The sequence below is a fragment of the Phyllobates terribilis genome, unplaced genomic scaffold (genome assembly GCF_046119375.1).
Source record: "Phyllobates terribilis strain yellow unplaced genomic scaffold, ASM4611937v1 Scaffold_11__3_contigs__length_659146591, whole genome shotgun sequence".
Classification (NCBI taxonomy): domain Eukaryota; kingdom Metazoa; phylum Chordata; class Amphibia; order Anura; family Dendrobatidae; genus Phyllobates; species Phyllobates terribilis.
In genome coordinates, this window is record NW_027362771.1 from 543103061 (window position 1) to 543120251 (window position 17191).

At 45.7% G+C, this 17191-nt stretch overlaps 1 protein-coding gene across 1 annotated transcript; it reads right to left on the minus strand.

The window, feature by feature from the left end:
- Positions 1-373: 373 nt before the first annotated feature.
- On the minus strand, positions 374-16128 carry XAB2 (XPA binding protein 2). Its single transcript, XM_073653918.1, has 19 exons — positions 16004-16128; positions 14689-14837; positions 13670-13793; positions 13385-13582; positions 12466-12600; positions 11541-11705; positions 11236-11380; positions 10875-11026; positions 10676-10795; positions 10031-10162; positions 6388-6519; positions 4604-4717; positions 4353-4515; positions 4069-4259; positions 3161-3283; positions 2888-3068; positions 1736-1838; positions 1539-1642; positions 374-487 (listed from the first exon to the last, which is right to left on the minus strand). Exons 1-19 carry the CDS (start codon positions 16025-16027, stop codon positions 426-428), a joined length of 2517 nt encoding a protein of 838 aa, XP_073510019.1. The 5' UTR covers positions 16028-16128; the 3' UTR covers positions 374-425.
- Between the last annotated feature and the right edge of the window lie 1063 nt (positions 16129-17191).

The following is a 17191-nucleotide window of genomic DNA, read 5'->3' on the forward strand; positions in this document are numbered from 1 at the left end:
TAGACATGAACCTAAAAGTTCCCTAAACTGCAGTGCTTAGCTATATACAGTAGCTGTAGGGTTAATATAATGAAGAGGCTAGAGAAAATATGAACTGTGTTTAGCTCCACCTTCTGATTGTTAGCCCCACCCCTGAGGATATAGGCACCGCCCCCACAGAACTCATCATACACTATTTATAAACCTATTGCAGATAACAATGGATGAATCGTAGGCGGCACAGTCTCAGCGAGTCTGGACTCCATAGCTGATGACCAGCTACCCCGCCACATGTATTTATAATATACATACAGATTTATTATAAATATCTATATTAAATGATTTTGCAATTATTTGTATATAAAAAAAAAAAAAATCAATCAAGGAGAATGAAAACGTTGTCGTTTGTCTTTTTATTTGGTGGGGGAAGGTGGACAGGAACGGGTTCAGTCATCAGCAAGACCCGCAAAAACGGAAGAAGGGACCGACTTCTGCTCCAGCTGCACCTCTGGAGAAAAAAAAATGGATTATTTCAGTGTCTAATAGAAGCTATAGGAGAGAAGGGGGTTAGTTTGTTTTTTTTTTTCAAATAAATATTTAACTGAATGTTGAAATTTTGCCAGCACAAGGATGCCCAAAACCACCGTCGCCCAGTCCTTGGTGGGATTTATTGCAATACGGGCTAAATGGAAACTACAACACAAAGGTGTTCAGAGCCTAACATTGTTTTTATAAGTGTGCTGGATTTAATTTTCATTCTTTTTTGGTCCATGTCTCCATTTCTACCATTATTGTGGTGTCCACTTTTCTCGTAGGCAGAAAACCAAGCTCTGTCTGTCTGCCGTCTGCTTTTCACAACCCCATTTATGTGAATGGTTTTGATCAAAGATCAAACTTTTTTTTTTTTTTTGGACAGTCGGTCCTCAAAAAAAGCATAGAGACGTGTACAGCCCCCAGTGGGCCTCATTCAGTTGTTTCATCCTTAACATACACGTGCATAAAATCAGATGGCCTTATAACTCTGACGAGGATTGTAATGCAATGCTTGGACGGGTTGGCAGCTCTCCCAACCTGAGCATGGCAGCATGTATTTCTATGCAGCTATCACGCTCGGGTCGGGAGAGCCAACGGCCAATCCAAGCATTGAGATTATCGTCAGACTTATACGGCTGTCTTACTCTTCCCTTAGATTCATACTTTCCACAGATAGAACACAACCATTATAGACTAACATTCAATCATTGATTTGAAGGGGTACAATATACAAGAACTGTTCACACTAGCATCATGACAGCCGGTCAGAACAGATCCATGAGAATCCGGTCTTATGATTTTTACGTGTTGTGGAAGCTAACAAGTCGTAAAAACCGAACTGTCTCTTCCAGTAATTATGCGCAGCCCATGGCTCTCTTGCTGTCAAAAATATCAGAACCCGCAACTATGGACCATCTAATACAATACTTACATGTGGAGTTTAGCCATTTTCCCTATGCAATGAGATCTATCTCGAATTAAAGCGCACATAATACACCCACATATGTGTCCAATATTTCACTCACCGTCCGGCTCCAGCTCCTCTTCTGAATCTTCATCTCCAATATTTATCTCATCTGGATTATTTTGAAGCATCAGCTCTGCTAATTCTGTACGGGAGGCATCAGATCTGCACGGAAAGGTAAAAACAGGTCCATTACGTAAATGCAAAGTAAAACAGTGCCTCCTGAAGGGATGGATACAGCACCCAGACTATACAGACCTGACAAAGAGGATCTTCTCCTTCATCTGAGGTTTGTCCTTCTCGGCCTCTGCTGCCACCACAGCCGCTCTCTGCTCCAGAGCCTGCATCTCATCCGCTGGTTCTGAAAAGATACCAGATATTCCTGGTGACAATCAGACCAATAGAGTGCATTGCCCCTAGGGTCCCCTCACACAGGCAGAGAGCGAGAGAAACTGTGTCCTCCTCCTCTCTATATAACAATACATGGATCTGTTACGGCACTGAGGTGGTTAGTGAACACTTGCAGGGATAAAGGAATTAGACATTCTCTTGGAAATAACCCTCTAACAGTGCCGCCCCCCAACAAACCGGAGAGCGAGGATCAAAAATGTTCCATTGTTCTCCAGCACTGCCCAAACTGGCCCATGGATCAAGAAGGTTAAGCATGCACTTGACCATTACATTCACTATCTGTGGGTTCGGGACCTTTGTTCTAGTTGTCTGTGCAGCTCTGAGCAATCAGATCATTAGCCATCTTGTGGACAAGCAATATATGTCTACAGTAGGAAAATGTCCTTAAGAAGAGGCCGCAGGAACAAAGACATTATCAACATGCCCGATTTTCCTAAGCGACATTGAGCTGCTCTATTCGTAGGAGATTGATCGGTATTACCGTAGGCAGGAAAATGGTCCACCCCACAAGAGTGGCCACGTTCTGCAGCACAAAAGGGTTAAATTTCATTTTCAACGTGGGTCTCGGTCACATTAAGGTGCAAGAAAACTGCACCATCCGGATAACGCATGCAAGTTTTATACTCCCTGTTGGTTTTTCATACCTTTCCATGTCCATCTAGATACATTTCTATGACCGTTCGTGTGGCATTTTGTGGTTTAGGAGAACGTAGTATTCTGGATGCCAAATAGCCTTCTAAAATATATTTTGGAAGGCTATGTATAGACTGAACGTGGGAGAAGCCAATGAACAAAGGGTCTTGGGGCCCATTGTGACAGGGGTCCTCTCTCTCTGATGTTATCTGAGCCCCTGTCATCTACAACCACCCCAGGTCTTGCACTAGATTTTGCCTGGAGCATTACTTGAAGTTTCCCGCTATCCATAACCTCTTCCCCACACTCCTGGTGTGTGAATTGTACTACCTGACCCCGTCACTGGTTAATACACAATAAGTTTACCTTTACTGTCCTCATTCGCACCTCCTCCTTCGGCCCTCAACCTCTGAGACACGAGGAACGTCCCCTGTGTGTTATACTTGGCTTGGACGCTACGCTTCACCCGCAGCATCTCACGCAGGGTGTCTTCGTTACCGTGCCGGACCTCAAAATCTCTCCAGGTCTGCCAAAACACTGCGGTCAACTGCAACAAGGACATTTATGTTAACACGATGTCATGATGACCTCTATAAAATGATGTCCTGGCTGGGAATCCCAAAGGCTTCAAGCACTCACCCGGGGATCACACATCTGAGAGCAGTAGGAATAAACCGCTCGGCCGCGGTCAATCTCTCCTAATTTACACTCCATGTCAGCAAACCGCAGACACATCTCCCGGGCCTGGTCATCCGGCAAAATCTGAGAGAAGAATCACAATGCACCATAAACGACAAAATCTGCTTTCAGAAGTTTTCATAAATCTCTGAGATGGGAACATCCCATTATCACTTAACCCACAGGATTTGACAAATATCTGATCAATGCAGGTCCCAACTCTCCCTCATTCACTTCCATGGGAGTTCCAAAAATAACCAAGCAGGCGTGCTGAGCAATTTACCAAACTCCTATAAAAGTGAATAGAGAGAGAAGTTCATTATTTTTTGACAGCGATGTTCCCAAGATAGACAGGGACCATTCTTGAGATGGGTATCGGTGCCAGAAGTGAGACCTGCATCGATCTCAAGAGCCGTCAAGAATCAAGAAGTGGCCGCCCATGCGCTACTCTCTCCATTCAGTTCGGTAGGAGTTTTGAAAATTGCTCAACTTGCTTGTCTGGTTATTTTTGGAACTCCCATAGAAGTGAATGGAGAGAGTCATGCATGTGGTGGCCACCTCTTGATTCCTGATGGTGAGAACTTTCTTCATACAGAGGTGAGACCATCCTTATAAAAAAAGAAGGAGCAATACCACTAGTATGCCCACCCCTCTGATGCTCTCCGTCTGGACTGGAGGTGATGTCCTGACCACCAGCCACCTAACCCTGCAGTCAGATGACTCATGGATGGGACACAATCACTTCCCTTCCTGATGAAGAGAATGGGAGTGGAAACGAAAGGTAAATCTGGTCTTTTACCCTTATAACAAGGGCCCAAGGAGGAGTGGAAATTATTCATTTCTTTGAAATTTAGTAGTAACGCCAATACCTCAATGGCTCGCTCGTAAATACTGCGGGTGTGTGTGACGCCATATATTTCAGCCGCCCTCTTAATGTAAATGTTAAACATCTCATACTGCTCTCCTGGTTCAACCGCCTGAGTCGCTCGCTCGTACAGAGCCATGGCGTGCCGGGCCAGACCATGCTCTTCCTCCAGTTTTGCATACAGTAGAAATATATCTATCAGGATAAGAAAAGAGGCAACAGTAAGCGACAAAAAAATAAAGATTGTTCCCCATCCAACATCTCAGAATTAGATTTTGCTATACAAACTTTTGGCAAACTTTCGTGGACAACCATCCAAGGCTTGTTCAAAGAGGTCCCGGGCTCTCTCCAGCTTCTTCCCTCCATAGCGAGCGATGAACTTAGACAGGTAAGTGCTCCAGATGTCATACACATTGGGCCACCGGAACAGGGCGATGCCGCGCTCGTAGGCCTGGGAAGAGAGGGGCGTCATGAATGACAGAACCATCACCAGAGGTGAAAGTATGCGCACACCTACTGGGGGTAATACCGACACCTACCTTGAAACTTTCCTCAAAGTAGTTGTGTTCCTCTAAGAAGAGGGCGTAATTGATGATGATCTGTGGGGTGGCTATGCGGAGGTCAATAATGCGATCGTATACCGCCTTAGTGGACTGTGGGGACAGAATATCCGAGAATGTAACATCTTATTATAGAAAGTGAGGATATGAAATAAGAGCCACCCAGGTCTAGATACCTGGAACGATTTGATTAATCACTTACTGATGTATCATAATGAAGAGGTTAGGGGTTTATTACAGGGAATCTGTCAGCAAGTTTTTGCTGTGTAATCTGAGAGCTGCATGATGTAGGGGCTGAGACTCCGATTCCAGCGATGTATCACTTACTGGGCTGCTTGGTGTAGTTTTCATAGAAATCACGTTTTTTTCCTGCTGCAGATGTAGCAGTGCTCAGAATGCTGAGCTGTGTATAACCCCGCCCACTCCCCTGATTGGCAGCTTGCCGCCATTCAGCTGTGAGGGCGGGGTTACAAAGATGAGCTGGACTACTAGGCATGTGACACCTAGTCCTGCAGTGAAAAATCTGCTGATAAAACACTGATTGTACTGAATCTACAGAAAGCTGCTAAGCAAGTGACATCCCTGGAATCAGGCTCTCTGTTCCTACATCATGCTGCTCTCAGATTAAATAACAAAAACCTGCTGACTGAATCCCTTTAGTCACTATATAGGGAAAAAAAAGGACTTTGAAAATTCTTCCTTCTGTCGATGTAAATTTCTAAACTCTTTGCTAGGATTTTCCACTTAAAATCCCTAGTATTGGCCAGAACAGAGCCCCCCAATCCTATAACATGGACAGGGGTGATACAAATTGTATACACCCAATTAGGATTGCACTTGGTGTTCAAGTACGCCATAAGTACACTAGTTATTACCACCGGAGTGCTTTCTATGGAAGATCTTTAAAGGGGTTGTCCATTGTCCAGCTAAAAATTTGAGTATCCTTAAAATGTGCATAAAAGTGATGGATTATTATTTATTAGATAGAAATTATTAATATACTTTATCCATAATAATTATTATATGTTTTCCCAATTCTAAAAGATATCCACTCCTGTACCAGCAGCTCCACTTTTGGCTTGCGCTCATAAGAGGACAGCGTTTCCTATATCGGCTGTGTGCAAAGGAGGCTGGCTTGGCTTTTCATCATGAGGCAGTCAGCCAGTCCCCCTTGCACAGAGCGCTGTCGACAACTAACACAAAAGACGCTGTTCAGTACAAAACGGAAATGGACCTGCCAGAATTGGAGCACATACCTTCAGATCAGGATATTTGGGAAACTTGAAGCGTATTAGTGAGTTGTATAACTTTGGGAAAAAAAGTGCATAAAATTGCAACTGGACAATCCCTTTAAATCAACACTTGCAGGGGCGGTCATCAGGAAAGCAGTTAAAAGGTACATATTTTATATTTTGTTATTACCCCAAAACAGTGATGTAGATCAGTGGGGGCTCCGGGTCTAATTTTTGGACAGAGCAGCGCAGGGGCTCGCGGACTTACTACTGAGCCCATACACCGCTCTGTCCATGCACTGACGCAGAAGTTAAGTGCACAAGGGTTTTTTGAGTGATCGGTGGGACTCAGACTTCCTCTGACCTGCAGCACATTTAAGGGTGCAGTACCTACGTGTATATAAAAAAAAATAATGTAAAATGTAGTTACCCTTTAAAAAGCACTGATGGACCATAGAGGGAATATCTGGGGTATTCTCTGATGCACTAACAATAAGTATAATACCAAAGGAAGACAAGTGATATTAGTACCTTGAAAGTGCCCAGACTTTCCTCCAGGTCCGCCAGCATGGACCAGACTTTCAGGGACTTGTACAGTCTGTTCTGCACCGGCTCCGAGGCATCAAAATATTCAGCCTTGCGGGCAGGTATCGCCGTGGCTTTCTGCAAGCAGAGACATAACACGGTTACCAAAGTACAAGAGGTGAACGGAAAGTGATAACTATCGGCATGTAAAATAAAAAAGAAAAAAAAAAGTTATAAATTAGGGAGAAGGTAAGGCAAACGGAACAACCATAACCACAATTGACTATTGTCACTAATGCAAAAATGGCCGCAGCAACGGAAACACATTTAGGCCCCGATTCATGATTTGCATTAGCTTTTTTTTAAGTCATTTTTTCCTTTTTTGTCTTTTGGTGTTATTTGCCATTTTTGTCGTCAAATTCATAAAAATGGTGCACGTGATTCATGAATTTGGTACCAAGTCTAACAAAAAGGTGTTGTTTTTTTTTCCTCGTCTTGTACTGCTTTTGAGACTTTTGGCGCCAACTCGTACTGAAAAATACTCTGGGGGGAACGTTGGATTGGAGTCGAGGCAAATTATGAAACTTTTTAAAAGGTCTCAATTGATTAATCAGCTGGAAACCAATAGAAAAAAAGAGCAAATATAAAACAGACTTCAATAAAAGGCGCAAACAGAATAATGAATTGGGTGCAAAAGAAAAAGTCACAAAACTAGTTGAAAAAAAAACCATAGGCACAAAGGCAATGATGAATTGGGGCCTTTGTTCTTGTTACAAATTATAATTCCCCTTTTGATTGACAGCGGCATTTAATGGGGAGCAGCAGCGCTCGGGTCTTCGCTCCAATCACTGCTGTTTTGTTTTTTTTAAAATCAGATAAATTTTTATTCATTTAGAAAAAAAAAATAATGAAATACAACTTCAGTATAACAATTTTCCATTTTCTTATTAGCAAAAAGAATCCCACCCTCAACCCCCCTCCCCTTTAACAGACAGCAATAATCCCTCATCGTTATATAAGATATGATCCAATATCCCACAAAACATCCTATAACCATTTCAATGCATTTCGTAGTGTATTCACCGGAATCTTCCCTTCAATAGCATTAATCACACCTTCCATGGTGCCCATAGGTTGTCACTGAGTTTGGCATTTTTCCTTTTGAAATAGATTTTCTACTCCATCCGTACCACATAATCCACCTGTCTTATATACTCTTGTCTAGAGGGAGGCTCCATTCGCACCCAATACCTGGCTATTACCTTTCTAGCTGCATATAATAGTCTGGCAATTGCCAATTTTGCGATATCATTCCCCACAAGTTCCTCCACATATCCCAACAGGCAAACTATTGGAATTCTAGGAATTATACAGTGATAACGCCCTTCAATTAGGGCAACTACTTCAGACCAATAGCTTGCAAGTTTTGGGCAACTCCACATAACATGTAGTATACCGGCAGCTTCTGACCCACATCTCGGGCAATCCGAGGTCTCCCGTACCCCTATTCTGAACAAAAAATCAGGCGACCTATACGCTCTGTGAATAAGAAGTAGTTGGGACATTCTGGCAGGTTCACTTAGAGACAACTTGGGGATATATTCTAATATGGATTCCCACCTGTCATCCTCAATGGTACCAACATCTGCTTCCCACTTTCCCTTAGCCAAAACAGGATAATTCAGTAGAAAGGTGTGAAGCAGATCCGCATACACCGTAGATATGACACCTTTCGTACATCCCCCCATACAAATATAATCAATAACGATATCCCTTTGAACAGACAGGTTCTTGATTTTCCTTTGCTTAATAAACGCATGTTTAACGTGTGTATACTGATAGCTGTGTCTGTCCGATAAGTGAGATTCCTCTTTCAGCGTCTCTAGGGTTTTGATGCTTTATCAATTGGTAGATATATTGTATACCCTTTACCACCCAGCCTCTCAGCTCTCTTATTTTGTAAAATTCACATAGGTTTTCATTATCCCAAATAGGAGTATACGTTGTCAGCCCCACTATGCCTCTGATCTTCTTCACCCTTGTCCACAATTTATGGACTAGGCCACAGATCAGGTATGACTTGCCCATCCTCCCAAAAAGTCCGGTTTCTAGACCCATTACCAATGGACTCTTTTTAAGATGAAGTTCCAGAACCGCCTGAATAGTCCCCTTCACTGCCCCCCGTCACCCACCCTCTAATATGTTGGGACTGTGCTGCCAAAAAATATACCCATGGGTTTGGTAGAGCGAGACCCCTCTCCTCCTTCGGCCTCTGGAGAGTCTCCAGCTTAATCCTAGGCTGCCCTCCACCCCAGACCAGATCTCTAAATATTGCTGGAACACCGACCGAGGGATCCACACAGGGGAGTTATGTAAAACGTACAACAATTTGGGCATCAGTCGCCTCAAGTTAATGGCCGTCGATCTATCCGGCATAAATCCTGACTGATCCGGGTGTACAACACCAGAGACCACCCGGCTCAATCGGTTAGACATTACTTTAGCTAAAATTTTAATATCAGCCGGTATTAAGGATATGGGTCTATACGAATCTGGCTGTGTCCGGTCCTTATCTGCCTTGGGCAAAACCACCACCGTAGCCTCCCGCATTGACTCCGGTAATTCTCCCACCTCCAGAGCCGCCAAAAACACATCTTTTAATTTTGGCAATAGTACATCTCTAAGATGTTTATAGAATTCTGTCGGTAAACCATCTGCACCTGGAGCTTTATTATTTGCCATTGAAGCCAAAGCTTCCTCCATCTCCTCCGCCATCAGGGGGCCCTCCAAGCTATCCCTAGCCTCCTCACTAAGCCTAGATATCTGAGTACCCCTCAAAAATTGGTCTATATCATCTCCCGTGTTCCTTAATTTAGAGTTATATAGATCACTATAGAAGTCTCTAAACACCCTCAAGATATCTCGCGTTTCAGTGACTAAAGTGCCAGTTGGATCCAAGAGACCATACACAAATCCCGGTTCCCTCTGCGCTGCCGCTATAGCAGACAACAGGTGACCAACTTTTTCACCCTCTTCATAAAAGACAATTTTTTGGAATTCCCTCTTCTTTTCCCCATTGGCCAAAAATATTTTATCCACCTTTTTTTTTTGAGCTTCCTTCATGTTCTGTTGCGCCTCTATGGTGGGATTAAGCACCAACTCATCCTCTGCCCCCCTCAGCGCAGCCAATGCCTCTCTTTCCTCCAATCTGTTCTGACTTTTACATCTGGATATATCTCGAATCAATAAACCCCTAGCATAAGCCTTCATTGTGTCCCACACAGTTCCTATGGCTGTACTTCCCATATTGTTCTGGAAGAATTCCTCCACCTCTCCTGCTATTTGCTGAATATCTACCGTTTCCAGCCATACCGGGTGAACCTTCCACTCTTTCCGTCCACCATTCCCACACATACCAAACCTCAGCTCCACCAGTAAGGGACTCCAATCACTGCTGTTAGAGGAGGATTCAGGCTGTATAACACAGTCAGAATCTGCTGCGCACTAGGACACCGAGGCCAGTCCATTTACAGGGACCCAACTTTGCTGGGAAGGGGTTAAACATGGACACACACTTGCTGGATTATCAGATTTTTACTTCTAATCCGACACAATGTGTAATTCAGAGGCAAAGTTTACATTTCCGTACCCTTAATATAGTCAGCGCCTCCTCGTAATTCTCATGTCTCAGCTCCATCTCGCCAAACTGGCACCAAACCGAGGCCAAGTCATCCACATGGGTGTACTGCACCTGCGTCGCTCTCTGCAGTATCGCCCGCGCCTGTAGGTGAAGAAACGGCAAGATGGTAACATCTTATGTGAAGCCACTTTCCTTCAAAAAAAGATAGCGCCAATTCTGCCCATTGGCTGCGTCTGGTATTTCAGCTCTGCTCCATTGAAGTAAATGGGAGTTGCAATACCGTACACAACCTGTGGACAGGTGTGGCGCTGTTTTGTTTTTTATCCTAAGTCACAAGTGGGTTCAGCATCAACTATATATCGGCCTCCTCTGTTCTGTACTTCAACGGAGAGAAGCTCTGATCACACGCCCGTCACAGCCTGAGCCAAAATAATATGAGAAAGAAAAAATAACAGAAGCTGAAATGTGTCCTCGAAGGCTGATCCATGGGGAACTGGGAGGATTTTTTTCCACTCCACCATTTTGGGGCAAATCACTCTTAAGGTTTATGAGACTATAACTTTCTTCTGGATCAACAACGTTGTTTCCTTGGGTCCCGGCTAATAGATGGCAAGAAGCTGCAAGGGTCAAATCCCGAAATAAACCACCACTCACGTCATCTATTTGTCCATTGTCCTCATAGAACTTGGCGAATGCCACCCATAGAGAGTGTGGCTTCCCGGCGGCCCTCACCGGGTTCACCGTCTGGACGGCTTCTGTGTAGGTGTTAATAATCTAGAAGGCAAAAATGCATTTAATGCAAAACGAAAAAACACAAAAAGGAGTATAAAGGCAAAATTAGGGCACAACTCACCTCTCGGGGCTTGCCTTGGTACAGCTGCACCCTCTTGTGCCACTCGTGAACATTGTGTGGGTTCTGTCGCAGTAACACCCCGTTAAGTAGCAGCGGTCTCCGCTCCATCAGCTGCTCGAAGCGAGCCAATCTCAGCTCCAGATCTAGGTCATCTAACAACACATAGGGGGCAGTATGAGGAGAAAGTTTTACCCCTTATCGATACTCAGCAATCCTAAGGGGGTCTGCAAAATGAATGGAGCACGAGTATCATGTCTACATCCATTCTTAGATCTCCGCAGAGCTCCGTTCTCAGGATGACTGGGGGTCCTAGTAGTCAGTAAGGTAAGACAAGATATAACCCATATAAGTGGATTCTTACCCTCCTCTTCTTTCCCCATCTCACTGACTGTCTCCATTTTGGCAGCTATAATGCTTTCTTCAAACTGAGCGTAACTGTCGAACACCTGAGTGAAGTCTCGCACGGTGGTGACGGTCTGAATGGCCTCCTCGTAGACATCTCGAGCCTGGGATAAGAGAGAATTGCACTGAGAAGCCTGGCATAAAAATTACATTAAAAAAATTATATAAATTATATAAAAAAATAAAATCACATAAAATAAAAAAAATAAATAAAAAAGGGCTGAAATCACACGTCAGGAATAATATGGGCAGATGAGATCTTACCTTTTCAAAATGGCCACTGCGGGTATGATATTCGGCAAGTGCGCACCACAACTTGCCCCTCTGGTCTGTAAAGCGAGTCAAGCCGCCTCGGATGATGGCTGCGGAGTCAAGAGAGCGGACAGAACCTGGGTGCTGCGACAGGAGGGTGCAAAGCTCCTGCCATAGCTGCAATGGAAAAAATTGGTGGGCAGTCATATAACACATTATATGGGGACTGAAAAATGCTTAAACATTCAAATAATACATAAATAATAAATTATAATAAAAAATATACATCTATAATATATATATATATTACACATACATTACAAAAATTCAAAATCACATATATATATATATATATATAGATAAGAAAAAGTAAGAAAAACTAGGACTACCAATAAAAAGTACAAAAAAAAAAAAGAAGTCCTTTTAGAACTCTATTGATCATTTTTTACTGCATACTGAATGCCGTCACAACAAAATCCCCATAGTAATGGCTGAATTGTGTTTTTTTTCTCGTCATTTAACCTTGTTTGGGAAATTTTTCAATACATTTTATGGTAAAAATAAATGGTGCCATTGAAAAACTACAACTCGGCAGAAAAAAAAATAAAAACATTAAATAACGTGTGATCTGAGCGGGAGAACAGGGGCCGGATTATTACTAATGAGGAGCAATCCTCTGCTATCATTGGGACATGGCCATACAAGAGTGGTTACTTCACCCCGAGAAGAAGGGGAGCAAGGAAGCAAGCCATATTTCTCACTTCTTAGTGAATTCATTATAGACTTGGGGGGGCATTGTAAACTCTGGATCCCTCCCTGTATAAGAGAGAATGGAGAACAGTTCCCAGCAGTGCCCCAAAGTGAGATTGTGGACCAGTGGCAATCAGATGCTTCCGTCTAGAAAGGTGAAGTCTTGCGCCCGTCTCTTCACACTCACCTGATAATTTGACTTTCCTTCCTTTGACACAAAGTCATCTTGGTTTACAATGGTTGCCAATCTGGACGCTGCTTCATCCAACCGGTCAACAGAGCGCAGGTATTCGATGTATTCTTCTGCATTCTCAGGAGACAGCTGTCACGGAGCAGACAGAAAGGGCCGCTGTTATACCGGAGACATGTCCGGGGATCTTGTGATTCTCACCTCTCTCAACAACATTTGCCATGTGCCTGTAGTTGTAAACTTGGTCATACGCAATAGATTAAAGGGATTGTCCACTTGGACAACCTCCTTCTGAATCCCTATGTTTTGTCCCAGTAAAATAATAACACAGACTCACCTCCGATGCCGTTCCAGCAATGTCTGCTCTGGCTCACCCGGGGATTGCGAGACATTTTTATGTCACGCAATCCCTGTGGTCAATCGGCGCTGGCTTCACTCTCTTCTCCTATGGATGTAATTGACTTCCAAAGAAAGTGAAAGCACCCGCAGCTCTGACTTCCTCCGAATGTCTAGATTTGTCCGGAAGATGGGAAAGTGAAGCCAGCGCTGATTCGCCCCAGGGTTCACGTGACATAATGTCATGCAAGCCCTGGGAGAGCCAGTGCCGACAACACTGGAATGGTGCGTAAAAGTGTTATTATTTTACTGGGGGAATTCAGAAGGGGTTGTCCAAGTAGTGAGCTCATCGATTTCGGCAGGACTGGCCTTCCGTGGATGGCGGCCTCCTAACTAGTGATAAAAGTATCGGGCACTAGGATTTCAACATGCCCAATCCTCATTTCCTAAGGGGAGATGAGCCGCCACCAGGGACTTATAGTAGCAGTCATTCAGAACACAAGCACGCTCAGCTGAAGAATGGGGGGCTGTCACACATATGATATCTTGAGTTTAAGGACCAAATAAAGTAGTCACCTACCTTCAAGTATCTCCTGTAGACCCTGACTGCAGTCTCTGGTAAGGAGTGTGCACGGACAAAGCGTAAGTAAAGGGGCCAGATACGATGGTGCTGGGTGATGGGAAGAGCACGTAGAGCCCGGTCCAATGTCCTCCTCGTGCGGGTAATTTTGCACTGGTCCATGAGGGACTGGCAGTAATCCAGCCATATGCGGGGCATCTGATCAGGGCAGAGACATCACATTATACAGCAGATCAGTCACAAGCAGAGGAAGGATGAACATGGAGGCCGATGCAATGTCTTTACCTTGTGCATGAAGACCAGGGCTCTCTCATGGCAATTATTCACCTCCTCGAAGGCCGGATCGGTGATGCATCTCCTCTTCACCTGCTTCCTGCGCTGCTTCAGGTAGGCATACCACAGCTTGTAACTGGAGGATACAATGGTAGAAAGGATTTATGGAAAAGCAGAAAATACAGCAGAACCGTCAATTAATAAGAACGTCTTCCTGGTGCCATCAGATCTGCAGCCTGAACCTTGCGTGGGACGGGAGATGGTCTCAGATTCCCCGCCAGCACTGTGGCCAAGTTCTAGTCACAGATCTCAGCAGGGCCCTAAAGGCGTGTTCACACGTTTAGGTTTTTAGATGCAGTTTTTAAATCTAAAACCAAGAGTGGATTCAAAAACAGGAGACATCTCAGCTTGTCCTTCATATGGTGCTAAAAGGGCATTTCCCATGGGAAAGGCCATAAATGTATGGTAGATGGGTCCTGAATCTAGAGCAAGAATAAGATGGGGGGGGGGATGAAGCCCAATCGCATGTACGCAGGAACGTGTAAGGGAATTGCAGCCACCTCTCCACCGCCAGTGGCGCCACTTACATCTACCACACATTTATGGCATATCTTGTGCAATATACCTTTACATCATCAACATCCCTGGTCTAAAAGAAAGCAGTGACCTCACGTGATGATCTAAACAGGCTTTATGGACAAGGTAGTTCTGACCAACGCACATGTGATCAAAAAGAAAGTGTTCAGATTGTAATAGCCTGCAAAAAAAATATATAAAAAAACTATAACTATATGGGTCACAAAAGAACACAATCAGATAAGACCAGGAGCCATAGCGTATGCTCTGGTATTAAATGTCGAAAGTCAGACCCTAAATGTGCACTTTTTTTAAATAATTTTTTTTTTTTTTTTTTTTTTTTACTGTAAATGGGTTTGCTTAAGAAACCCACAACCCGTAATTCACACTTGAACACAACCTGACATCTGGAAACATACAGAAGATGACTAGATCCGGCTGCAGGTGACACTTACCTCCCCGGAAGTTCCTTCAGTGCCCTCTCGTAGATCAGGTTGAGGGTATGAGCCGGGGAGGAGAGCTTGGATTCAATATATCGCATCCAGCACTTGACAGAGTACGGATTACGCAGGATCTCCTCCTCGAACTGTAAGTCATCTTCTTCCTGTAGACAGCGATAGTCAACAACGACAGGCAGCGATAGTCAACAACGACAGGCAGCGATAGTCAACAACGACAGGCAGCGATAGTCAACAACGACAGGCAGCGATAGTCAACAACGACAGGCAGCGATAGTCAACAACGACAGGCAGCGATAGTCAACAACGACAGGCAGCGATAGTCAACAACGACAGGCAGCGATAGTCAACGGCCATCAGAACTCATCAGCAACCATATTCCTGCCCACTACCTCCACAGACCCCAAACGGGCATACAACAATGGGGCCACAGGAAAAAAGGGACAGAGGAACAAACAGGTGCACTTCCTAAAATTTCTGTTCGTTCTCCACTATGGGTGAAGGCATAGGCGGCAGGGGTCTGGGGTACAAGTCTGCAGTCACTCAAAGTGCACGCTGACAGGATTATCTGGTCCAGGAGCAGCATGCGTGAGACTGCAAGTATGTGATTTGAATACATGAGGTCATGTGCTGAATAAACTTGTGCACCCTCCCTAAATACAAGAGTATGGCATGTGGCTGGACAGGTCTAGTCGGAATGTGGCCAGAAGTATGTAAATCACATACATGCGGTCACATGCAGACTAGACTTGCGCAGCCTTGCTCTATGCAGGTGAATTGACAGAGGACAGACATGTCTAGTTGGATTGTGGCCAGAAGTTTCCAAACACATACTTGCAGTCACATGACTGCCGGCTCCTGACACCAGAGAATCCTGACAGTGCGCAATGTGAAGATTTACAAGTCTGTAGTCACATAGAGTAACTGCAGACTTGTACCCCGAGCCTGGACCACCCCTTTAAGAAAGCCTTGAGAAAGGTTCAGACAGAAACACAACATCACCACACGACCCAGTACAGTCCTAGAACTATTGCACCTTATTTTTGCAGTGCAGCTTAGACAGAGAAAGCCTGAGGTTGTTACAATGTATCAGTTGAGAGATCAGCCACCTCTGTGCAGAGGAATCCTGCAGGACGGAGATCAGACGGCCAGATGAACGGTAACAGACGGAAGCCTTACATGTCGGAAGGCAGCGTCAATCCTCTGTGTCCACTGAAAACACGGACAGGCTGCCTAGTGGGGACTACAACACCCAGCATTCCGCACCAGCACATGTCACAGTACACACGTCTTTCAGTCACCGGGAACTTACAAACGCGATTTCTTTCTCCGGCATGTCGTGGCTTCAGCGTCTCGGGATTAAACCGTCACCGCCGGGAAATTGGAATTGTCCCTGCATGGAGCCCGTACCGCGCATCTACAGAAGCCTGACGTAACGACGTTCTGTACGTGCTCCTCCGATTCACATGGCGCCATCTTGGTTGTGGGCAGATTCACTGCGTCTTGTATGGTTGTTACCTTTCTGTTTATCGAGGGATCAGAAGGCGCAACTCAGTGTCCGTGTCATCCGCCGGCCACACTGTCCACCACAAGGGCCACACTGCCCCACCACAAGGGCCACCCTGTCCAACCAAAAGAGCCACCCTGTCCACCACAAGGGCCACCCTGCCCCACCACAAGGGCCACCCTGTCCACCACAAGGGCCACACTGTCCACCACAAGGGCCACCCTGTCCACCACAAGGGCCACACTGCCGCACCACAAGGGCCACCCTGTCCACCACAAGGGCCACACTGCCACACCACAAGGGCCACCCTGTCCACCACAAGGGCCACACTGCCCCACCACAAGGGCCACCCTGTCCACCACAAGAGCCACACTGCCCCATCACAAGGGCCACACTGTCCCATCACAAGGGCCACACTGCCCCATCACAAGGGCCACACTGTCCCATCACAAGGGCCACACTGCCCCACCACAAGGGCCACACTGCCCCACCACAAGGGCCACCCTGCCCCACCACAAGGGCCACCCTGTCCACCACAAGGGCCACACTGTCCACCACAAGGGCCACCCTGTCCACCACAAGGGCCACACTGCCGCACCACAAGGGCCACACTGTCCCATCACAAGGGCCACACTGCCCCACCACAAGGGCCACACTGCCCCACCACAAGGGCCACCCTGCCCCACCACAAGGGCCACCCTGTCCACCACAAGGGCCACACTGTCCACCACAAGGGCCACCCTGTCCACCACAAGGGCCACACTGCCGCACCACAAGGGCCACCCTGTCCACCACAAGGGCCACACTGCCACACCACAAGGGCCACCCTGTCCACCACAAGGGCCACCCTGTCCACCACAAGGGCCACACTGCCCCACCACAAGGGCCACCCTGTCCACCACAAGAGCCACACTGCCCCATCACAAGGGCCACACTGTCCCATCACAAGGGCCACACTGCCCCACCACAAGGGCCACCCTGTCCACCACAAGA